The following is a 24,231-nucleotide window of genomic DNA, read 5'->3' on the forward strand; positions in this document are numbered from 1 at the left end:
TCAGTTTGGTTTATAGATAATTTCCTGATTCCCATATTTTCTCAAACCCCTGAACTGATGGTTTGTTATTTTCTTTTATTTTTTCTGTCTTAATGTTGGCAGTGGGCTTTAGGCTGCCCTGCAAGGCTTTAAACCTGGGTTTAACCAGAGACTAAGCCATTCTCAAGCACATATCAAGGAGCTCATTTTGAGCCTGGATCCAGATTTATTGTTGATTCTGTTCATGGTGGAGAATCCTGCTTCACAGCAGCAGGTTGAGCCAAACATCCTCTAAATGTGCAGGGTCATCTTTGAGCACCATTTCACTTTTCTTTCACCAGTTCACCGCAGTTCTTCCAGCAGTCCACACTTTCTCTGCTCTCTTTTTCTCATGGTCTTCTCCTTCTTTCCCATCGCCCGGCTTGCCACAGGTTTGCCTGCTGTGTCTAAAAGTAGCAGCAGCAGCAACCCAGACTGACAGCTCATTGGCTCATTTGGATCACGTGCAGCCTGGAGCCGGACGCTCCCCAGGGCTTTACTGTATTAACAGCAGAAGAGGTGCATATAAATGTTATATAAATGTTTTAAATCAGGTTGGGTCGGGACTAGAGACTGACACGGGAGTGGATTTTCACTCCTGTCCCGTCCTGATCCCGGGCCAGAGTAGAAATCTAAATCCTGTCCCGTCCCACTCCTGGTGAAATCACTCCCACTCCCATTCAGAATGACTCCCACTCTCATTCTTGTTGTCTTCAATAAGATTTCTGCCAATACATTGAATCTGAATTTCTATGAAGGGTCAGTTAAGTTCCTGTTTCTAACTGTAGTAAAGGTCAGTTAAAGTAAAAGGAATAATAACTATAAATACATAATAAAAGTAACAAGGAAACAGACCATGCTTATCTTAGGTGAATAAACAAAATGTACAATATTGCCTTTTAGAAATGTATTAATTGTTTCCTTTGAACGAAGAAGTTACTTTTAAGAAGTTGGGTAATATCTGAGACTTTCCTGTCAGCTCCGTGAGTTTTACAGATACGTCCTTACTTCTCAGCTTGCGTTGCAAATCAAACTTTTCGAAGTCGAGTTCGCCGCCAACTGTTGGTCCCTCCATTGTTGTTTTTGAGAGCGGGGGTGAAAAACTCAGAACGGAAGCACTGTTGGTTTTTGGGTCGTGTAGTTTTTTTGACTCGCATTATAGTGTAGGCTTCAAGGAAAAAAACTACAAAATGGCGGCGCCAGTACTGGATTTTTTTTTCTTTCTATTTTATTTTATTTTTTTGGCATCAATCCTAGTTTATTTTAGTTATTATCGGTTTGCTCCCGCTCCCGTCTGCTCCCGTTAAAAGTTTAATCCTGTACCGTCCCAATCACGTGATCGTTACTAATACTGACTCCCATCCCGTGGGAATCCCGTGACCCGTGGGATTCCCGAAAAAATGTCCGGATCCAGACCCTGGTCTGCTAATCCGCGACCTCTGCACTAGAGGAACCAATCATTCCTTCTATTTCTCTGGGGAATTAAAATGATGTGACACCTGAAGGCCGTCTGTTCTAATTGACGACCATCAGGCTCACAAAACAGGTTGCTGGAGTTGGTCTCCATGACGACCACATCACAGCTAGCTACAGTGATGCCAGAAAAGCTTCCTGTCCAGTGGTTCTGGTTCCGCCCGTCCAGTGGGTCGGGTTTGTGAACTGGTGAATCACTGGAAGCTACAGAAGCACCGGGTGTCAACCAGCATCACCTAAATAAAAACCTGGAGGATGAGCTGCTGAGATGCTTCGTCTCCTCAGCGTCTGAACACACTAATCAGGAAATGGAGCCGTGGTCGCACCGCCACTGACCTTCCCTTCGTCTGAAGTTCTTCTTGTCCTGAATGGCGTCTGTCAGCGTGGTCATGATGTCCTGTTGTTTGAGCGCCAGGATGCCCAGGCCTTTGACCAGCCCAGCCAGGCCGTACGCCGCTCCTTTCCGCTCCGCATACTTGTCACTCTCCAGCAGCAGCTGCAGCAGATTCCGGACGATTCCTGCTGTGTCCTCCTTGATGGCCGGAACCAAAGGAGGCAGGCAGCCAGCCACGGACTCCTGGACCTGCGTGGGAAGACCAACGCTTAGAGAGCTGCTGTGGTCCAGGGAGAGCGGAGCCGGGGTGAAGAACAGGCGGTACCTGCTGTGACGGCGTAGACAGCGCCGTTATAAGCTTGGCCACAATGGGTTTGACCTTCGGGTCGTTTTTATCCAGATGTTTGGCCAAAGATCCCATGAGGATTACGACACTCTGACGAACCGAGTCGTAGCTGGCGTCCTGCGGGGCGTTCTTCAGAAACTCCTCGAACACCGGCAGCAGGGAGCTCACGTTATCCTGACACAGAGGACAGACACATAAGGCACCAAGCTCGGTACGCCGCACAGCGACGCCGGCCCAAACAGGAAGACAAGTGGGAGCTACCTTTCCATGCGTGTTGAGCGCTGAGAGGGCGGCATCCAGCATGCAGCGCCGCACCTCGACGTGCCGGTCGTTCAGGGCATCAGGCACAAAGAACAGGAAGAGAGGCGTGACCTGAGATTCGTCCAGGTACTGCGACAGCTTGTTGAGAGCCAGAGCAATGCCGCACCTGTGGGAAACCGGCAGGAAGAGGTCGGTTAGCTGGAGCAGCAGCATCAGAAAACCTGAAAACTCCTGGAAACCGTCTAAGCGTGTGCAGCTCTCCCACCTGGCCTCCCACTGGTCCGGCGGAGATTCTGAGATCACTCTTCCCAGAGCGTCCAGGACAGGAGGCGGCCTCTGCAGACACAAAAACGACGTTTACTTCGTCTGAGCATCGTCCAGTGGCAAGACGGCCGCTAAGGAGACACTCACATAAAGTTTCTGATGGTAGAGCTCAGTGAGCTGACCGAGCACGGCGGCAGACTGGTCTCTGTACTGGGACACAGCGCTAGAGAGGGCCTCTGCTGCTGCAGAGCGGATGGCCTCCTCATGGTGAGTGATGTCTCCGATCAGCAGCGTGCAGAGCTCAGGGACCAGCTCCAAACCCAGAGACTCCCAGAGTCTGAGGAACAAAGCAGGGATTAGCATTTCTACGTGGGGAAGGCAGCAGAACGCCATCGGTAAAAACAAGAGAAGGCTCGACTGGAGCAAAGAGCATTAAGAAAAGCAGAGATCAGGATGTTATCTGGACTGAACGTCCAACAAGAAGAACATGAAGAGATCAACCAGGAATTAAATATACAAAAGCTTTAAATCCTCCTTCCTGTCTGTTTTCTCTGAATTTGATCATTAAGGCGTAACTTTTGAGCAACTGATGTGGCGTTTGAACTCACACCCTTTCTCTCAAAACCCGTCTGCCGTTTGCTCCCCTCAGACAAACTCTGCTCCACCACCTGGGTTCTTACTTCTCTCCTTTTCTTTGCTCGCTCGGCTCTCTGCGCTAACGGCTTTTTAACTGCGTGTAAATTAAGAAAACCAACCAGCCAATCAGAAGAGTCAAAATACTGCATCTCTAGTGGCAGACATCTAGAAACCAAACGGTATGATTCAGTGGCGGCTGGTCAATAGAGGGCGCTAGGGCCACCCACCCAATGACCCCGATTAAGACATCAAAAAAATGTGTATATATTATTTTTAGAAGGGTCGGGTCGAACAGAGATTAAAAGTTATTTCAATGAAATATTTGCTTTGGATACAATTTAGGGATTCCTTCTGGTAGAAATGAAAGGTTTAGCATCAGGGCTTGTGAGCTGGAAGAAATAAAATCTTGAAAGTTAGACAAAAAGATTTTTTTACAGTTGGCAGAGGATGATCAGCCACATATAGTTTATTAAGTAGCGAGAGCAGGAAGAGCCATGCTGCTTAGAAAGAACCATCAGAGTGGAGCGTAGAATGCATACTCTGAGCTAATATCTGCACAAGCACAGCTGGAGGAGCTGTTTGCGTCAGAGTTGAGCGTGCAGCACCGTCCTGAGCATTTTGTGTGATATTAAAGTTTATATTTTCTATACCTCTCAGCCAAGGCTCGTCCCTCCTCTTCAACATCAAACCTGGCAACCCAAAGCCTGCGCAGCAAACTCATCCCGCTGCTCTCGGTGCTGTCTGTAGATAGAGCGAACTCCATCTCCAACAACCCCTGCAGACCACAGAGATCACGGGTTCAAACGCAAAGCGACCGAGCTCTGTGAGCCATGCCTGTCCAAGACAATCTGAATCCTATAATAAAGCTTATTATCCAACACTTATTCTTCTTCTGTGGTGCCCAAAGCTCACCCTGAGAGCAGCATCTCTGACAGAGAAGCAGGAGGAAAGCAGGGCGCTGAGCAGGACGTCGATCTCCGGCTGCTCGGCCACCGTGCAGCCGTCGCCTCCTCCTGCGCTGGCACACAGCGCCGTCAGGCACTGAGACGCAAGAACCTGAGAAAAACACAGCAGGAACACGTTTAAACGAGGGTGGAACTTTGTGATGAAAGTTGGTGGGGACTCTCTAAAGGTGTGGGCTGATGGAATACTTTCCAATTGTTGGGAACACAAAAAAAAACAAAATACACTGCAGGGGTTCACGTTAATGATCTTTACCACTTGTCCTTTGGGCAAGTGACTTTCACATTTCATTTGCCCAGAAACAATTTCCACTTGCCCAGTATAATGTTGGATAAATATAGTTCCTAATATTCATTTTTGTATATATATCAATGAAACTTGTTTGATTTTTTTATCTTTTTTTGTAATTCAGTAAGTTTCCAGGTTCCTGGTGTGTCTCTGCATGCGTCAGATAATGAACTCAAGCCTACATTACCGTGTTAACATGCTTTTTAATCCTTCCTGCACATTCTTTTCAAACTAAACTTTGCTTTAAACTGTTGTGTGCTTGAAAAAATATAAATTGTAATGTTAAAAATCTAAAAAAAACTTGACAGGTTAAAAACTTACACTACTACTACTCACCAATCTAACATGTTTAGCTCTATAACATTTAAATGCACCACTCCAATGTCTAAGTAATGAACATTTTTAAATGTATAACCACTGTACAGAAGACTGCCATATCATAGAAATATTTACACTGTGCACATACAGTTATTATTATTATATTTCATAATCCCTGACTGATCATTTTTAATCTAGCGTGTGTTATAGTATAGATTAAATTCATCATCCAGCTGCTGCTCTGCAGAATTCTCTCCCCAAGAGCTGAATGACGTCATCTAGCGGAAAATCACGCGAGAATGTGTACAAAACAACAAAGATGGCGCCGGCAGCGCTTGTGGGTCGTTTTCAGTGAATGTCGGTAATTTTAAAGTCATTTTGAGTGATAAAAAAAATTTTTTTGCGATCATTGCACTCGCACGGCGGGCAAATGTAATGAAATTTGTACTCTGCCGACAATAAAAACTACTTGCGATTGGGAGATCGGGCGATGGTTAACATCGAGCCCTACACTGATATCTATATTTATGGGTAGTTAGACATTTATGTATAAAAAAATAATCAATAAAAGCCAATTCCGATGCCAAAAGCAATATAGCATTCCTCCCTAGTATGTAAACTATTTCAGTTTCATTCATCCATCCATCACTCCACCCAGAAAAATGTAGATTGAATACTGGATGTTTTCCTTTTCAGCTACATCAGTGATTATCTTCCTTCAAAAGCAACAAAATAAAATTTAGAAATTTGTCCCACATATTGTTAAAAGCTAAAGTCTATGCGCTGAAATTAATGGTGGGGATGAGTCCACACCAGTATGGAGGATAAAAAGTGCCAAAATTAAATAATTAAATGTGTCAATAATTAATTAAACGTGGAATTAAGTAAATAAATGTGTCATTCATTAATTAAAACCACGTCACTAATATAAAGTGCCACAATTAAATAAATAAATACAGCGATAAACAATTAAATGTGTAATTCATTAAATATATAAGGAATTAAATATATATAATTATTTCAGTGTGCATTTAATTATTTCATGGTCCTGTGTCGCAGTGTATCGAAACCATTCAAAGAATCTGTCAAACTCACCCATCAAAGTTAGGGGGCGGTTACCCTGCACATTAAGGCGAAGCAAATCGATTACAGAGACTCGATTCGCGTTAACCCCGCCCCCTAACTTTGATGGGTGAGTTTGACAGATTTTTTTAATGGTTTCGATGCGACACAGTACCATGAAATAATTAAATGCACACTGAAATAATTATATATATTTTTTTAATAAAATGAAGACGTATTTTATTAAATTAATGACACATTTATATATTTATTTCCTTATTTATTTAATGAATTACACATTTAATTAATTGTTTATCGCTGTATTTATTTAATTGTGGCACTTTATATTAGTGACGTGGTTTTAATTAATGAATGACACATTTATTTATTTATTTGATTCCACATTTAATTATTTATTTAATGCTGAATTTACTTATTTAATTTTGGCACTTTTTATCCTCCATACACCAGTCCTTCACAAAGTTACGCTTGTGCATTCAAAGACGGAATCTGATGAACGACGACTGAGAAAAGGCCCTTCAGACCCGAACGTGGAGGAACAAGGAGATGAAGAGCAAAGAGATGCTTCCTACTAAAGACCTGCTGCTCAGAGAACATCCTGACCAGCAGGAGGAAAACAAGAGCTTCACCTGCAGCCTGGGCGTCGCTGTGGAAATGACTCTGGTCAGCAGCAGCATCATGTTCTCACGTGGGAGGAGCTCAGGTCCGTTCTAAAAGAAACAAGGAGCACGTCATGGATTACATCAGTAAATGGTCACAACATGGAGCAGACTGATACAACTATTGATTCTCTCTGGAAACTAAAAGCAGAAAAACAATCATCTAAAAAATCCTGCAACCATAAGGAGGAGGAAAGGCATGTTTCTACCTCGTCTATGGTCATGTCATCAGCTTCCAGGCTGGAACGTAGCTGCGAGTGCACGTTGATGACCTGCAGGGCTCTGGTCATCAAGCTCTCCGTCTCCTCTGTGCTGCCTGAATACTCCCTGAGCATTGCGTTGAGGAGAGGGAAGCAGAAGGAGAAGGCGGGAGCCGCCAGCGGAGCGACACCTGGCGGGGGAGACAGAGGCACCTCAGCGTTGGTTTCAGTCTGTGGAGCTGCGGCAGGGAGCGACGCTCCACGAGGAGACCATCAATGACGGCAGTGAAGCAGGCTTTGGTAACCCAGGGCTGAACCTACTTTAGTTGCTCGAAGCTTAATGCCTGAAAACGACAATTCCGACCGACTTTTTAATCTCCGATCTGATTTTTTTTAACCATTTCGCACTGACTGCGTATAGAGAAGAAGTCACGGATTAGTGGACTGGGATCCAGATCCGGATCCAACCCGATTTGACAGTGTCTTAACGTCACTTGCGCCGCTTCTCCTGTTAATACGGTAAAGCCCTGGGGAGCGTCCGGCTCCAGGCTGCACGTGATCCAAATGAGCCAATGAGCTGTCAGTCTGGGTTGCTGCTGCTGCTACTTTTAGACACAGCAGGCAAACCTGTGGCAAGCCGGGCGATGGGAAAGAAGGAGAAGACCATGAGAAAAAGAGAGCAGAGAAAGTGTGGACTGCTGGAAGAACTGCGGTGAACTGGTGAAAGAAAAGTGAAATGGCGTGCTCAAAGATGACCCTGCACATTTAGAGGATGTTTGGCTCAACCTGCTGCTGTGAAGCAGGATTCTCCACCATGAACAGAATCAACAATAAATCTGGATCCTGGCTCAAAATGAGCTCCTTGATATGTGCTTGAGAATGGCTTAGTCTCCGGTTAAACCCAGGTTTAAAGCCTTACAGGGCAGCCTAAAGCCCACTGCCAACATTAAGACAGAAAGAAGAAAGAAAATAACAAACCATCAGTTCAGGGGTTTGAGAAAATATGGGAATCAGGAAATTATCTATAAACCAAACTGAACGATTGTTGTTCTCTACTTCAAAAAATTCTTTAGATTTTAAAATGGAAAAATTTTCCTTTTTTTATATTTTCTATTTAAAAATTAAATGTATAACATGAATGCATAAACAGATGCATTTTATTTCAGTGTTAAATTCTGTTTAAAGTAAAAGATTATAATTGAAAATGTCTCCAGACCTTTACTGGGTGTTGATTTTTTTTATTCAGTCTCTGCTGATTTTTACCCGTGCCATAGGCTGTCGCTACCAGAGAGTGTCGACTAATAACAAAGATGGCGGAGGCACCACGCGGTGGAGGAGGAGTTACGTGACCAAAGGAGTAAAAAGCAGTGATCATCTGTCTGAACTGTCAGTTTACTCTTAAAAAAAAAAAGCCACGATTTTTGGTTTCAGTTTCAGCATCTAAGAACAAACAGTAACAGACCAAACCAGATGAAAGTGCGCATTCAGCGTCTGCTCTGCCAATAATGCAAGCGTAGAAGAAGAAATGTGCTGTTTACCTGTGCAAAGAAAGAAACGACGAAAGAAAAATGTCTGAGGACTTCAGTGTTGAGGAAGAGCATGAGTTCTTTGCCGAGCTGAATGCGCTGGTTTGGTCTGCCGGTTTCCGTAGCGTCGTGAGCGCGCATGACCGCGCTTTCAGGAAATCCTATACACTACTGTTTATGCTCTAAAAATATTCTAAATGACTTCGTTTCGAGTAAATTATGGATGCTACCCACTCAGGACACTTGGAATACATTGGACGAGCAGTATGGAGGAATATTGACACGTTTTTTGTTGACTTTTATGGACCTTTCTGCCTCGGGCGCCATAGACCTCCATTATTTGAATGTCAGCAGACAGCAAGAAGCCTCCCAGATCTCCAGATGCATTTGAGATATCAAAAAAGTACTCCAGAGTGTTGTTCAGCATGGGGGTGAGTAGAAAATGAAGGCTAATCATGTTTTGGGTGTACTATTCCTTTAAAGACTGGTACGTTACTGGTACTACTGGCACTGGTTCCAGTATAGAGTTCAGCTCCAGCTGTAAACCAGCCTACCTGCAGTCTTGCCTTCTCTCTGAGGGACGGTGTGCTCATGCAGCAGGAGCACGGTGCGGTTGGCCGCAGTGTCCAGGTCCTCCTCGCTCCACGCCGGATCCAGATCACACTCAGGCTTCAGCAGCCGTAAGGTCACATGACCCACGAGTGCAGCTGGGAGGGGAAAAAGAAGCTTCGGTGAGCTGAGCTCTGAAGATCATGGCTCACGTGTCATAAAAAGCCTTGTTACCCAGGTGGTGGAGGTGTCGGGGCATGAGGGACACCCCGATGTCCAGGAAGACCTGCTGGATGCGCGGAGCAGCAAGAGGGGATTGCAGCAGCGGAATCAGGACCTGCAGGACTGCGGGGAGCTCCCAGCCGATCTGAGCTGGTCCTGCTTTCAGAGTGGCCTCCAGCAGACCCACCACGCTCTGCAGCTCCGCATCCATCTGGAGACGCTCACCGTCAGAGAGAAGCTAGGAATCTAACTTTGATCATCTCTTGTTGTCAATCTTACCCCTTGAAGTCGCTTGCGGACAGCCGACTCCTTCTCCAGCTGAACCTGAATCATTTCCTTCTGCTTGCTGGTCAGCTGAACTTCATCTTTGATGCCTTTTTTCTTCTTCATCTCCTGCAGAAATAAGCAGACAGGTTGAAACCCATTTTCTGGGACGAACCATCAAACACTCGGCCAGAAGTTCAGCCCACCTCCTGTAACTCCAGCTCAATGATCTGCTCCTTGTAGGAGTAGGCCTTGTTTTCCCTCTTCATGTTCACCTTCTTGGTGTTTTCCTTCTGGGCACTGCAGAGGGAGGGAGGGAGGGAGGAATGAATGAATGAATGAATGAATGAATGAATGAATGAATGAATGAATGAATAAAAGAAGGAAGGAAGGAAGGAAGGAATAATTGATGGATAGAGGGAGGGAGGAAGGGAATAAAGAAAGAAAGGAATGAGTGAATGAAGGAAGGAAGGAAGGAAGGAAGGAAGGAAGGAAGGAAGGAAGGAAGGAAGGAAGGAAGGAAGGAAGGAAGGAAGGAAGGAAGGAAGGAATGAATGGAATAAAGGAAGGAATAATTGATGGATAGAGGGAGGGAGGGAGGAAGGGAATAAAGAAAGAAAGGAATGAGTGAATGAATGAAGGAAGGAAGGAAGGAAGGAAGGAAGGAAGGAAGGGAGGAAGGAAGGAAGGAAGGAAGGAAGGGAGGGAGGAAGGAAAGGAGGAAGGAGGAACAAGAAGGAAGGAAGGAAGGAAGGAAGGAGGAGGAAGGGAATAAAGGAAGGAATAATTGATGGATAGAGGGAGGGAGGGAGGAAGGGAATAAAGAAAGAAAGGAATGAGTGAATGAAGGAAGGAAGGAAGGAAGGAAGGAAGGAAGGAAGGAAGGAAGGAAGGAAGGAAGGAAGGAAGGAAGGAAGGAATGGAATAAAGGAAGGAAGGAAGGAAGGAAGGAAGGAAGGAAGGAAGGAAGGAAGGAAGGAAGGAGTAATGGATGTAATAAAGAGAGGGAAGGAAGGAAGGAAGGAAGGAAGGAGTAATGGATGTAATAAAGAGAGGGAAGGAAGGAAGGAAGGAAGGAAGGAAGGAAGGAAGGAAGGAAGGAAGGAAGGAAGGAAGGAAGGAAGGAAGGAAGGAAGGAAGGAAGGAAGGAAGGAAGGAAGGAGTAATGGATGTAATAAAGAGAGGGAAGAAGGAAGGAAGGAAGGAAGGAAGGAAGGAAGGAAGGAAGGAAGGAAGGAAGGAAGGAAGGAATAATTGATGGATAGAGGGAGGGAGGAAGGGAATAAAGAAAGAAAGGAATGAGTGAATGAATGAATGAATGAATGAATGAATGAATGAATGAATGAATGAAGGAAGGAAGGAAGGAAGGAAGGAAGGAAGGAAGGAAGGAAGGAAGGAAGGAAGGAAGGAGTAATGGATGTAATAAAGAGAGGGAGGAAGGAAGGAAGGAAGGAAGGAAGGAAGGAAGGAAGGAAGGAGTAATGGATGTAATAAAGAGAGGAAGGAAGGAAGGAAGGAAGGAAGGAAGGAAGGAGTAATGGATGTAATAAAGAGAGGAAGGAAGGAAGGAAGGAAGGAAGGAAGGAAGGAAGGAAGGAAGGAAGGAAGGAAGGAAGGAAGGAAGGAAGGAGTAATGGATGTAATAAAGAGAGGAAGGAAGGAAGGAAGGAAGGAAGGAAGGAAGGAAGGAAGGAAGGAAGGAAGGAAGGAAGGAAGGAAGGAATGGAATAAAGGAAGGAATAATTGATGGATAGAGGGAGGGAGGAAGGGAATAAAGAAAGAAAGGAATGAGTGAATGAATGAAGGAAGGAAGGAAGGAAGGAAGGAAGGAAGGAAGGAAGGAAGGAAGGAAGGAAGGAAGGAAGGAAGGAAGGAAGGAAGGAAGGAAGGAAGGAATGGAATAAAGGAAGGAATAATTGATGGATAGAGGGAGGGAGGGAGGAAGGGAATAAAGAAAGAAAGGAATGAGTGAAGGAAGGAAGGAAGGAAGGAAGGAAGGAAGGAAGGAAGGAAGGAAGGAAGGAAGGAAGGAAGGAAGGAAGGAAGGAAGGAAGGAAGGAAGGAAGGAAGGAATGGAATAAAGGAAGGAAGGAAGGAAGGAAGGAAGGAAGGAAGGAAGGAAGGAAGGAAGGAAGGAAGGAAGGAAGGAAGGAAGGAAGGAAGGAAGGAGGAAGGAGGAAGGAGTAATGGATGTAATAAAGAGAGGGAAGGAAGGAAGGAAGGAAGGAAGGAAGGAAGGAAGGAAGGAAGGAAGGAAGGAAGGAAGGAAGGAAGGAAGGAAGGAAGGCATGTGGGGATGAGTGAAGAGCATCAGACGTGCAGAGCGTCCAGCTGTGCCTCACCTCTGGATGATGCTGTTATCGTGCAGCTCTCCATCTGGGGTCTGCATGATGGCGTACTCCTCCCTGGTGACTTGGAGGAGAGCGGGCTGACGCAGACCTTCGATCACATGACTCATCACCCGCGGCAACAGCTTGTTTGGCGACAGGACGCTGAGCGCACCGACTGCGTTTTTCACCGCCTGTTAAAAAGAACCAAAGTCACAGAATATTTACATAAACCATCAAACAAGATTTAAATACTTTCTAATAGTGAAGAAATAAACAAAGATAAAAATGTCTTACGGATTTCTAATCGAACTGATATATAACATTTGATTCTTTGCCTGCTTTAAACAACAAAGAATGAAAATATATTTGAATTATAAATGTAGAAGTAAACAAGATCAATATATTTTGATGATTGAAAACTGAACCTAATAATAACTTTAAAATATGAAAAAGCAAAGCTGAGCAGATAATCCATAACTGAAGTGTTTATGGTCTAACAAAGAGTTATTTTTTTATAAAACTGGAGAATAAAAGCTCCAAGGTCTGTATATATTGACATTAATTAAAAGCAATGGTTGACAAAAAAATTTTTTTTTTCCATGTTTCTAACCCTGACTAGTTATCGTGAATAAAGGGAAAGTGTTGCTTAGTAATTTAGCTAAAGTTGAAACACTAATAATAAAAAGAAGTGGTGGTTTAAAAAAGCCAGAGGTCACCAACCCAGCGTGATGCCTGCAGGCTGCCTCATGTGGTCACCAGGGGGCGCCCTTCTTCTAAGAATAACACAACTTGAGCTGCGGTCTGAAAGTTATATTTACTCTGATTCTCTCTTTATGAATCAAAATTGCATTTAAAGTAATTTAAAAATGAAAACATATATAAGAATTATTAAAAATATGTTAATATTCATTATGTTCAGATGAACACAGACTTGTTTAGTAGCGGTGGCCCATCGTTCGACCAGTACCATAAAGCCGCTGCTGCATAAAAGTCAGTGACCCTTTGGATCGATTTTTAACGAACAAAGAAAAGGTCAGCAGCTCCCAGGATCATCAATTTTCCACAGATTAACTCAATTTCAAACACGATAAAGAGCAATGCTCGTTTACAAACCGGGTTTGACTCATTTTCTGACTCTTAACAGCATTATTTCAAGATCTGAAAATTTGTGTTATTCCTTAGCAGCCTGGTGTCGATAATAAGATTCATACCTGGATTTACACTAATTAACCTGTTTTTAATTTAACAGTCGACTGACAGCAAAAACAAAAATTATTATTTTTATTTTTTTACAACTGGGTATAAATTCAGGCATTGAGGGGTTAATGATGCCTCATGCTGGACGGTAGGACTGGGCAATTAACTGCATTTGCAATATAATCACAATTTAGAAAAATGCCCTTTTTAAATAAAAGAGTAATATACTAAATTTCTCCCTCCAGCCCTTTAGGTGGCGGTATTACAATTAAAGTGGATATGATGGGTGTGCTTCAGTGTCTCGGTGGTTAGCGTGCACCATCCATTTAAGTTATATATATTATATGTATAACTTATATATACCCAGCTATTGTAGCATCTAGGCTAGAGCTGTCAGTCTGCTAAAGAATCTGGTTGTTATTCCAAATTGTAAAGGTTATGCTATAATAATAATTTTCGTCCTTAAAACTAAAATAAGACTAAATCTAAGATGGCTGTCAAAAACAACACTGATCTTCAACCAACCTCCACCCACCTAACCTTAAAGAGGATTGCTGCTGTCTTAACTGGTCTTCCTGCTTAACTGATATCTGTATTAATCGTCACACTAACCTTCCTCTCAGTTATACCTGCGCTGCTTACATTTCATATTTAAATACTATCGGTGGTGTCTGTCATTGAAATGTCAAAGTGGTGATATTAACCTCTTGACACTCATCATTGCAAATTGACGTTGCAATTGATGTGGATGTCAAGGCATTAGAAATGCTCCAGCAGGGCCGGGGTGGAAAATAAAAGACCTTTTCAACCATCAACACATCAGCTGCAGGTTAAAGCTGCTTCCTTTCATTTTTTAATTGGGTGTTCATTCTACGAAGAAGACCTTCTTTCCTTTTAGTTTTAAACATCAACAGATTTTTTTAGTTGTGGAGGCAAATAAAAACCCATCAACTAATGTCTGGTTAAAAAGAGGAGGAGGAGCAGATGTCATCAGACCTGGCTGTCAGCATTGACCTCCAGCAGCTGTGGCAGGATGGCCTCCAGGTTCTTCTCGATGAGCTCCTCAGCTCGAATCTTCATGGAGGAGAGCAGGAGGGGCCACAGGCCGGGACGAACACCGACTGAAAGACAATCACACCAGAACGCCGTCAATGAAACCCTACTGATGTTGGTGATGCTATAAACCTGAGAGCGGCGCCTTCTCGTACCGATGGAGGGATGATGGGTGACAATCAGAGTCTCCATTGCTACATTCTCCGCCTCAGCCGGATCCCCCCACTGGCTGGCAGCCGAGCAAACGACACACAGGGCGTCCAGCAGGACGCGAGGTGGGATGTAGCTGCGACCGAGCTCCGTCAGCTCTCCTGACTCCGACAGCAGGACGTCCTGCGCTAGAACCTGAGGCGTAAACAGCACAGCCGCTCAACGCCTGGAAAAGATGGCTGGATATCTTCTCTAAGTGGCGAACAGAGGAAGGAGTTACTGACTTTATGTTTGTTGATGACGACCCGCAGCTCTCCTAGCAGGCCGTGAGCGAGACTGGAGCCGCCCAGAGAGGAGAGCAGCTTCCTGACCGTCTGCCGGGCCTTCTTCCTCACACGCCAGCTCCGAGACAGCAGCACTGCAACGGCGGCCTGATGATACATCCTGCAGAGCAGAGGGAGCGTCATGTGAGTCGGCTTCATGCCTTCCTAATCCATGTTTCTAACCCTGAGATCCAAGGAAAATGCTTCATACTGGAAAAACGACCTAGAAATAAGTTAAAAGTTCTTAAATTAAGTGTATTTAACCTTAATTTGAGAAGGTAAATGAGATCATTTGCCAATGGAATTAGCATTTTTACTCTTAAAATTAGATATTTAGATAAAAGACACTTGAAATAAGTCAATGCAATTGTCTTTTCTTATTTTAAGTGTAAATAGTCTTGTTCCATTGGCAAATGTCTTTTACCTCCTCAATTCAAGAACAAATTCACTTATTTTAAGAAAAAATGACTTATCTAGATTTTGATTTTTTTCCAGTGAGGAACCTCCAAACTTCAGCATCAGTGAGGCGGATTAGCCGCCCACATCGACGAGCTAAACAGCTTTAGAAGAAAACATTCAAAGCAGGAAAAGATTCAGCATTTCAGCCAAAGTCGCAACAACTGAGGGAGAGATGCTGAATCCAAACACCTCCTCCTTCATTAATACGGCTTTCCCACTGAACGAAAATTCTGTTTAAAGGAAAAGTCCGGTCATATTCAGAATTCAAACTTCTGAAAGTTCCTTAAATCTGAAATTATTCCATCCTGTTCAATAAATGATCAGTGTTTTTAATTCAGAGTAATTTTCATGTGAATGTGCTTTACTGGAGGCATCCATGTTTGTCAAAGAACACTACTGCCACCTACTGGTTAGTGACGTCACGGTGCGGTATCGGCTGTTGATCAAGTCCCAGTGCTGTATCTGGTGTTTGTCACAACGCCCTATTATCCAAGTCATCTTGAAAACATTCTTCTTCCAAATGTTGGCTACATATTACGGGTTTTTTCTCTGGCCAGAAGTTCGATGGCAAATCCTCCCTCTTCAAGTTGGCGATCCAACGACCAACCCGTCCGTGGAGGATCAGGAATCAGAAAGGTGGAATAACTCTTTTTTTCACTTTTGCTCGATGTATTTTTTTTTTTTTTACGCAAATGTATTAGTTTTAGGTATACAAAATGATCCATTTATCAATTCTTGCTGACCAGAATTTTCCTTTAAACCCGGGAACAATGGGCTTTTAGTGACAGTGGCAGTTTAGCAGCCTCTCACGACCGCCTCCCCATTGAGAGAAAATCAAACGTGTGACATTCAGTCGGCCGTCTTAAAGGAATAGTACACCCAAAACATGATTAGCCTTCATTTTCTACTCACCCCCATGCTGAACAACACTCTGGAGTACTTTTTTGATATCTCAAATGCATCTGGAGATCTGGGAGGCTTCTTGCTGTCTGCTGACATTCAAATAATGGAGGTCTATGGCGCCCGAGGCAGAAAGGTCCATAAAAGTCCACAAAAAACGTGTCAATATTCCTCCATACTGCTCATCCAATGTATTCCAAGTGTCCTGAGTGGGTAGCATCCAGAATTTACTCGAAACGAAGTCATTTAGAATGTTTTTAGAGCATAAACAGTAGTGTATAGGATTTCCTGAAAGCGCGTTCACGAGTCTACGGAAACCGCGGCAGACCAAACCAGATGAAAGTGCGCATACAGCATCTGCTCTGCCGATAATGCAAGCGTAGAAGAAGAAAGTCTGAGGACTTCAGTGTTGAGGAAGAGCATGAGTTCTTTGCCGAGCTGAATGCACCAAACAGCAAATTAAGGCCTATAAAAGTATAGAGGTAGCTAACTTCTTTGTCAGCGGGCGGGTCCACAACCTCGGCACCAAACGTCTCCACGACGATCATCGTTTAGTCTTCGCCAGGGTGAGTGTTTGTTCTTATGTTGTTTTATGTGTTAAAAGATGCTAGCGTTAGCCCAGTCTACCGACTTAACGTCACCCAAAGCGCTAGGACAGCCTAAACAGTCACAATGAAGTCCATATTAGACTACCGGTAACTTATTAATCATTACTAAGTAAACGAGCATTTAACGACAACCTTATGCTATATAAACACAACCACAAAAAAAAGTTAGCTAGCTAACATAACGTTATAGCTTACCTCAGACGAAGCGGTCGCTGCAGACACGGGCATTGGCAGACTCTGCTCCTTCAGACCGCAGACGTAGGTCTGAAATCCATTTTTTACGGCGATGTTCTGTGAGCTTTTTACACTTTTCACCTTTATGAACGACAATCTTTGGTACTTTGTAAAAGCTCTTTTCCTTTTCTCGGTTCGAACGATTGGAGCAGCCGTATACTACACTACGCAGATCCTCAGCTACTTCACTTCCTGCCCTCCAACTGAGTTTTGCGGCGTCGCGAAGCAGCACTGTGACGTCACGTGAAACCAAGCTATTAGTGATTGTTAGCGGGTCGGCTCATGTTTAATAAACACGCATTACCCTGCTATTTTAAAGTGCGAAAGAGACTTAAGGTAGGAGGCGTAAAGGAGCGTGACGTTCAATGCCATATCGGGACCACGGCTGTGGAAGGACGGAGACTCACTGGGATCTGCTGGTGTTCAGTCGCTGAGCGTGGTCCAGAAACAGCCTCTCGCAGAGCTGCAGCACGGTGAGCAGAGCTGCAGACAGAACACACCAATCATTTCATCGCTCAGGATTATTCCCAGTACTGCCTTCTTCACGCTCCTTACTCTCTTCGCTGCCTTGGGACAGGAACTTCTCGGTGGTGAACAACGGTTTCTTCTCATCCAAGATCAGGTTCCAGAAGCTGCTGAATTTGGCCTCTATGAACAGATAAAGTTTGCAGCAGTTTAAGGATGAGAGATTCTTTAGAGGTCGGTTGCTGAAGCAAAGTCTCACCCGTTTGTGTCTCCAGCAGAGAGAGTCGACTCAAAAGAACAGAAGCTGCTACACCCTCTGCAAGCAAAGCATGCTGGGAGTTTTGTGCTGCAGCTTTCTCAACTGTCTGGAGGAGCAGCGGGATGAGGTCTGACGCCTGCGCCAAAGTGTCACCTGGAAAGCAATAAAACGGATGGTAACGGATCTGGGGACAGCGGAAGGATCCAGTCGTCCAACATCACCCAACTTTACCTTTAAAGGCCCCCAGCATGGTCTGAAGGTACGCATGGCGAACGGCGGAGGTGGAGGTCTTCAGAGTAAACGCCTTCTTTAACCAGTCCAGCAGAGCGGCGGGGACCTCCACCGTGAGGCGACTGCTCCACTGAGACAGAACCCCCACTGCGTGCACCAAGGTGCCCTCGTGAACTGGACAAAAAACAGAACAGCGGCTGCAGAACTGGACCTCCAGAACATCAGAGCGGCGTGAGCCTCTGCTAGAAGCGGGATGAAGAGCCGCCTTACCTTCCTGTTGCAAGTAAGGGATGAACATGACCGAGACCGCAGAGCTCAGAGTCTGACTGGAGGTTCCTGACACCGCGTGATGGCTGCAGCTGCCGATCCCTTAGGAGACCACAACACAATCACCAGTGAGTTGCCTAATACATTTATCTACATAAATCTAATCAGAGGTTCTGAAAATTTCTAATCAGGCATTTTCTGATTCCTCCACCATGAGCGGCCCACAGGCGGCTGAGGGAGGTAGAGAAATCCCTTTGGTCTCAATGGATGAGAGGCCGGCATTAAAGAGGGGCGTCTGTGGTGGCAGAGAGGTGCAAACGCCCCGCACACAGCTAAATATGTCGCAAAGATGAGAATAATGCAAACACCCCAAAAAAATTTAAAATAACAGAGGAAAAAAAACCAAAAAAACAGAGAGAAGCAGAATTTAAAAAATAATCTGCAGATACTAAAAGAGCAGCAGGTAAAAATGAGGCTATAAATTAAAGAAAAGGAAGATCATCAGGCCACCAGGGCAGAGCTGATCCTGCTGGTGACAGAGACGGACACGCTGCTGAGCGAGGGGGCGGGAGGAATCCGCACCATACTCTGATGGAGACGGAGCGCCACTTACAGGCGCGGGCGGACCAGTGCCGTCTGTTCGCTCTGTTCTGCCCGTCGCTCTGCAGCGTGTCCGTCTCTGTCACCTGCAGGATCAGCTCCCCTCTCCTTCCATCCAGGCTCCTTTTATTTTGGCCATAATCAGCCTCTGCTGACACCTGTAGGCAGCATTAGCGCAGCGCGGTTAGTGCGCCCCACCTCCTTATGCTACATTCACACCGGACGCAGCAAGAGCAGCAAAATCGCGTCTGCTGCTTCCTTTTTGCTGCTTGTACCAGTTAGTTCTGACGCGCGTCTGAAGCAGCTTTGCTGCTCTGGCTGCGCGGTGCAAAAGTGTGTCTGACGCGCGTTGGGCGGAGCTTCACTATCCTTTCTCTGCCTTGCAGCTATATTTGCTGTGATCAGTGGGAATAAAGTAGTTTTAATATGTGTTTAAGTGAAAATCCACCTGAAAACTTAATCAGTGCCGTCAGTTCATTCAGATTATCATCCTGCCTTCCAATATTTTTTCTGTGGGAGCCGCTCAGACCCCCACATACCAGCGGTGCGCCGACAGTAGGAATCCCTTCAACAGCAGCCTCTGGCCGGGTCGCCTCCTCTCGGTTCATCGCGGCAGCTGGTAGGTGTTTTTCATCTAAATAATCTAAACTGCAGGCAGCAGGATAATAAAAGCGAACATATTCTGCCGACAGATTTCTGCATTTTAAGTTAATTTAGACGTCAATAAACTGTTTAAGAGGAGTGATCATCAGTGCTGTGACTCTCTCCCTGCCAGCTCCCAGATCAGCTTCTCTGATTGGTTGACGCGGTGCGTCGAGCAGCAAAAACTGCTAAGCTCAAAACAACCGCGCCTGGCTTGACGGAGAAACCAGGAGAACAGCTGAGCATATTTACGACAGTGCACTTTTACTTTCGCCCTCTGGGGGGAGCCTCGCTGGAAAATTAACATCGGTTGCATAGTGTACCTTTAACCCATCCCCTTGGGGAGAAGTGGGCTGCCATTGTGCAGCGCCCGGGGAGCAGTATGGGGGTTAAGGGTCTTGCTCAGGGACCCAGAGTAGCAGTCCATGGGAGTGGCGGATCGAACTCACAACCTCAGGATTCAAAGCCCTATGCCCTAACCACTAGGCCGCCACTCCCCTCTTTGAAGGAAGAGTCCACTGTATCCTAGGTAGCTTTGGTTTTCCCAGGATTCATTGCGAGACCAAGCAAGCCGGCTGCTCCGTGCTCAGAGGAAAAATGTACTTGGCGCCTAACAGTGGTGAATATTGGAATCGTAGTTTAATATATAATCCAAGTATATGAATAGTTCTGTCTGAAATTCACATCTGATATGTAGCAAGCGCAGGTGTCCCTACCCGATCCATCCCGGAAGAACAATGCGTAAAATCAGCTGATTAGCGCAGGTGATGTAATTATGATACTAAAATTAATTATTTCTATCCTTAACTCACAAAATAACACTGACTTTACAGACTTTTTTAGACAATTTTGATGCTTTTTACATTTTCTCTATTAAACTGCTTCTCTGACGTCATCACGGGTCATTGCTCAGAGCAGTCCGGCAAAATAGGATTAAAACATGTTCATCTGCATTTCAGTTGTTTCTTTCTTCAGATGAAGCACTATTTATCATAAGGTTAACGTGAAAGAAAAACATAAAACCCAAAAAGACTAGATCTATGTTTAAATCCAAAGCTAAAAAAGTTAGCTCCTGGAATTTATCGTAGGATCCCATTTCCGGTGCAGATCGGTCACCGATGAGTGATAAAACAGAAAGGATTTAAATGGTAAATGGCATGTACTTATATAGCGCCTTTTTCAAGTCAGGTAACTTGACCAAAGCGCTTTACGCTACATTCATTCACCCATTCACGCACACACTCACACACTGATGGTGGCAAGCTACATTGTAGCCACAGCTGCCCTGGGGCTCACTGACAGAAGCGGGGCTGCCATACACTGGCGCCACCGGGCCCTCTGACCACCATCAGTAGACAATGCAGGTGAAGTGTCTTGCCCAAGGACACAACGACACAAATGCATTTATTTTCTCAGGAAATTCTTTATTAATCTTTAATACATTATGGTTTAATGCGTTTACTATTTTCGGGGAGGGAAAAACGTAATTTTAGGTCTTTTTTACAAAATAAAATTGAGGTCAACCCGGATGTATATATGGATGCCCAACTGAGCTAATGGTACGGATCACTAGCCTCGTGAGACCATCCTGATCTCGCGAGCTTTCAAGGTTTCACTCGCTAATCAGTCTGGAGACTCTCCGTTAAAGAAAATTTGGAGCAGTTCACCAAACGAACGTCCAATCAGCGTTGGCTTTGAGGCGGGTTGAGGTGTGACGCAACCAGAAGCGCGACAGTTCAGTCTAAAGAACATGGCGGCTTCAGCCGATGAAACTAGCGTTAGCGTGGCTATCGAGCAAGTTTTATCGGAATTACAGAGTATTTCTTCACTGAAAGAAGAGCAAAACACTGCTCTGGAGGCTTTTCTCAGAGGAAAAGATGTTTTTGCTCTTCTCCCGACTGGTTTCAGCAAGAGTTTGATCTATCAATTGGCTCCTCTTCGTCGTCGCTCTGTTAGTACGTCATATGCTTCGTTGATCTGATTGGTTTATTTGGCCCGTCTATCACCAACATAGGCCAATCAGCTAACCAGTTTTTTCGCCCCTTCCCAAAATTACTTCAACGGAAGGTTTCCAGATGGATATGCGGAGCAAATCCATCTGGCGGAGTCAGGTTAACGGATCATGCTACTGGTACCAATCTTTGTGCAGAAAGTCAAAGTATCTCCATTTAGTTTCAGCCACTGAGGTCAGAAAAACTTTGAACAAAAGCAAATCTAAAATGCAGATTGTTTCTAGCTTAACTTGCCTTTAAACAATTAGCTCTAACTGACCAATCAGAGGACAGAGAATGGTGACGTAGGGGCGGGGCCTCTAGCTGGCCCAGTGGGACAAATCTGAAATCTGATTGGTTGAAGAAAACGTTCCTCACTCATATTATTAAGGTAACATCAGCAGCTCTGCTGATTGTGAAGGCCCTGGGCAGATTAGATCGTCATAGCAACACTGAGGCTGAAATCTGATTGGACAGAAAATATAGCAACCAGAAAAATGTAATGGAAGCAGCGCAGACAAGAGAAACGCAATGAAATGAAGAGAACGGATTGTCTGGAATAAATTAATTCAGTCCCAGCACTGAGGAAACCCTGCTTGGGACTATTTTTCACCTTTTAATCTATAAATGGCCTTTTTATCAATCATTTCAGTGCAATTGTAATTTATTTATTCAGTTGGCTAATGTTTTAAATGTATTGACCTATAAATGAATCATATTATACCAATATTCCTAAGACAACACGATCTCAATAACTTAGATAAAACCTGATGGATCTGCGTCTGTCTTATTGTTGAATCTTCTAGGAAATGAAGGCAGACAAACTTCTCACCTGACAATACGCTCATTTTCTGGGCAACAACCGTGAGTTTTCCTTCAGAGCCTGCAACCACAAACAGAACCCCGTTACCACACCATAATACATGTATTTATGAAGCACTTTAAACACACAACAGGACCAAAGAGCTTTAAACAATCATAGGATAAAAACAATCAACCATAAAACAATAAGTAAAGTGGTTTATAATAATATTAATCAAATTGTTGGAGCTATTCTATTTCATCCTATCCTGTATTAACCTTGTTTATTCTTTCTATTATCTTTATTACTCTGGAGGAAGTATTCCTTTGCAGGAGCCAGGAACTGAATATTTTCATGTGTATAAGTCAAGGTTGCTGTTTGCATGAAGAAATGTATGTGCATCATTATATGACGCATATTCCTTTAGAGTTACGGCGTTATCTATTGTTATTAGGGATTCCCTTTTTCCAATAAAGAGTGAGGAAGACAGCAGAGGTGCTTCAGAGCGGGAGGAGATTGTAACTGAGCTAGGGCTGCAACAACGAATCTATAAAATCGATAAAAATCGACTTTTAAAAGCGTTGGCAACGAATTTCATCATCGATTAGTTGTGTCGCGCGATTAATGCGTCATCCGCCGCCGTCGTCATCACTGCCACTTGATTGAAACGCGGGAAGAAAAAAAAATACGGCAGAGCGAGCCAGCGCTCTATTGACCGATACCGCAAACGCAAGCTGCGTCTCAATTCGCAGACAGCCTGCGCTTTGTAAAGCAAAAAAAAAGGCGTAACATGCAACTTTGCAGGGGAGCACCACTGTTATGATGCAGCACCTGAAAAGGAAACACGTTGGAGCCTTCGATGGCAGTGAAGAGAGCTGATTAGCAGGGTGAGCGGCCATGTTTGTTTGGTTTTAAAGTGGGGAAACGTAACGTTAGTTTCTCAGGTAGCTCATCTGATGCTTTCCTTACCGTGTTAGTAGGTTACAGACAGTGATAAGGTTGGCTACTTATTTTACTTTTAATTTCATTTGAATTAGCTTAAGCAGCGTTTATATTTACTTTATAAATAAATTAACTTGCAAATTATGAGGGCAAGGCTTTTAAAGTTTAAATCTTCTGGCAAAGATAAAGTAAAGAAGATCCTGCAATTTATGGAAGTAAAGCAGAATAAAATCCAGCAAGATCAGTAATATGTCAATTAATTATCTGCCACATTCCCATGTAAATATCTGTCTTTGGAGGATGTGTTTTTTAGCACCCCTAGTTCTCTCATTTTTATTCCAAATACAATTTATAATTTGAATCACAGGGCTATTTTTATCTCTATGGTTCAGTATTTTCTCAAGTAGCAACTTTAACTGCTATACTTTCCTGTCTTAAAAGGCAGAACTCTTCTAGTCTAAAAAAACCTCATTTGTTGAAATGGGGGGGCCTATTGTTTGAACCCCTTAGGGGCTTTAAAAACAAAAATGTCTTTTTTTGCTCTTTATGAAACAAAGTAGCCTATATTTTGTGGATGTACAGCTACATTTCTCATGTAAGTTTGCGTAGTTTTAACACAAACATTTATTTTTCATATTGCACCAGTACAGTTAATGAGCAACCTGTACTTGTGTGCTTGTTTGTTCTGTCTAAAATGTTTATTTTGGAATAAAGAGGTTAATATAAAAAATATTTTTGGTCCGATTCATCGATTAATCGAAAAAATAATTGGCCGATTCATCGATTTTTAAAATAATCGTTAGTTGCAGCCCTAAACTGAGGACGTCTCTGCTGCTCTCCCAGCGGATAAAAAAAATCTAATGTCTCTTGTCCTTCTTCTCCAGGTTATTTGTGTTTAAGTGTTAAAAATAACACAAATAATAAAAGAAACACAGTAAAGGCCAGAACACACCAAATCCAATTTTGCCGATCAAACAGAAAATCGTGTCGGACGAGTTTCGTGGCGTTTAGCCCTCATTGAAAGTCAATGAGGATGATTTCCTGCAGGGGGCAGCGTAGCTCCGACTGAGATAGAGTCCAGGTCTATTTTAGTTAAACTACGCAGCAATTCAGCAACAATTTAATGGGTCTGACAGGAAGAGAGACGCGATTACAAAGTAAATTACATCCGCTTTGGAGGAAAATACAAAATAAAATCTGTCAGTTTGGAGTCGCATATCGCGTTTATAGTAAGCAGGACAGACTGGAGCAAAAACAATGAATGAAACATTAAAATAGAAAACTTTCCCCATGATAGGAGGTCAGGAGGACAGAAAACTGATAAGGTAGTGATCCTCTTTGAGCCTCATAGAAACCAAAATAAGGAGGGTCAGA

General features: G+C 43.9%; 1 protein-coding gene across 1 annotated transcript in view; it reads right to left on the bottom strand.

The window, feature by feature from the left end:
- Positions 1 to 24,231, bottom strand: part of gcn1 (GCN1 activator of EIF2AK4) — a 59,633-nt gene that overhangs the window by 23,444 nt on the left and 11,958 nt on the right. Inside the window, exons 11-33 of the mRNA XM_038282001.1 lie at positions 21,946 to 21,996; positions 17,884 to 17,982; positions 17,614 to 17,787; positions 17,383 to 17,535; positions 17,214 to 17,306; positions 17,066 to 17,141; positions 14,419 to 14,578; positions 14,140 to 14,329; positions 13,928 to 14,052; positions 11,747 to 11,925; positions 9,611 to 9,704; positions 9,420 to 9,533; positions 9,153 to 9,351; positions 8,924 to 9,076; positions 6,853 to 7,034; positions 6,614 to 6,694; positions 4,245 to 4,388; positions 3,983 to 4,107; positions 2,844 to 3,033; positions 2,698 to 2,768; positions 2,433 to 2,598; positions 2,151 to 2,345; positions 1,828 to 2,074 (exon numbers count right to left, since the gene is read on the bottom strand). Of these exons, the coding sequence (XP_038137929.1) occupies positions 1,828 to 2,074; positions 2,151 to 2,345; positions 2,433 to 2,598; positions 2,698 to 2,768; positions 2,844 to 3,033; positions 3,983 to 4,107; positions 4,245 to 4,388; positions 6,614 to 6,694; positions 6,853 to 7,034; positions 8,924 to 9,076; positions 9,153 to 9,351; positions 9,420 to 9,533; positions 9,611 to 9,704; positions 11,747 to 11,925; positions 13,928 to 14,052; positions 14,140 to 14,329; positions 14,419 to 14,578; positions 17,066 to 17,141; positions 17,214 to 17,306; positions 17,383 to 17,535; positions 17,614 to 17,787; positions 17,884 to 17,982; positions 21,946 to 21,996 (3,261 nt within the window). The remainder of the gene's footprint in view (positions 1 to 1,827; positions 2,075 to 2,150; positions 2,346 to 2,432; positions 2,599 to 2,697; positions 2,769 to 2,843; positions 3,034 to 3,982; positions 4,108 to 4,244; positions 4,389 to 6,613; positions 6,695 to 6,852; positions 7,035 to 8,923; positions 9,077 to 9,152; positions 9,352 to 9,419; positions 9,534 to 9,610; positions 9,705 to 11,746; positions 11,926 to 13,927; positions 14,053 to 14,139; positions 14,330 to 14,418; positions 14,579 to 17,065; positions 17,142 to 17,213; positions 17,307 to 17,382; positions 17,536 to 17,613; positions 17,788 to 17,883; positions 17,983 to 21,945; positions 21,997 to 24,231) is intronic.

Source organism: Cyprinodon tularosa, unplaced genomic scaffold (genome assembly GCF_016077235.1).
Source record: "Cyprinodon tularosa strain WSP-4 unplaced genomic scaffold, ASM1607723v1 ctg178, whole genome shotgun sequence".
Lineage (NCBI taxonomy): Eukaryota > Metazoa > Chordata > Actinopteri > Cyprinodontiformes > Cyprinodontidae > Cyprinodon > Cyprinodon tularosa.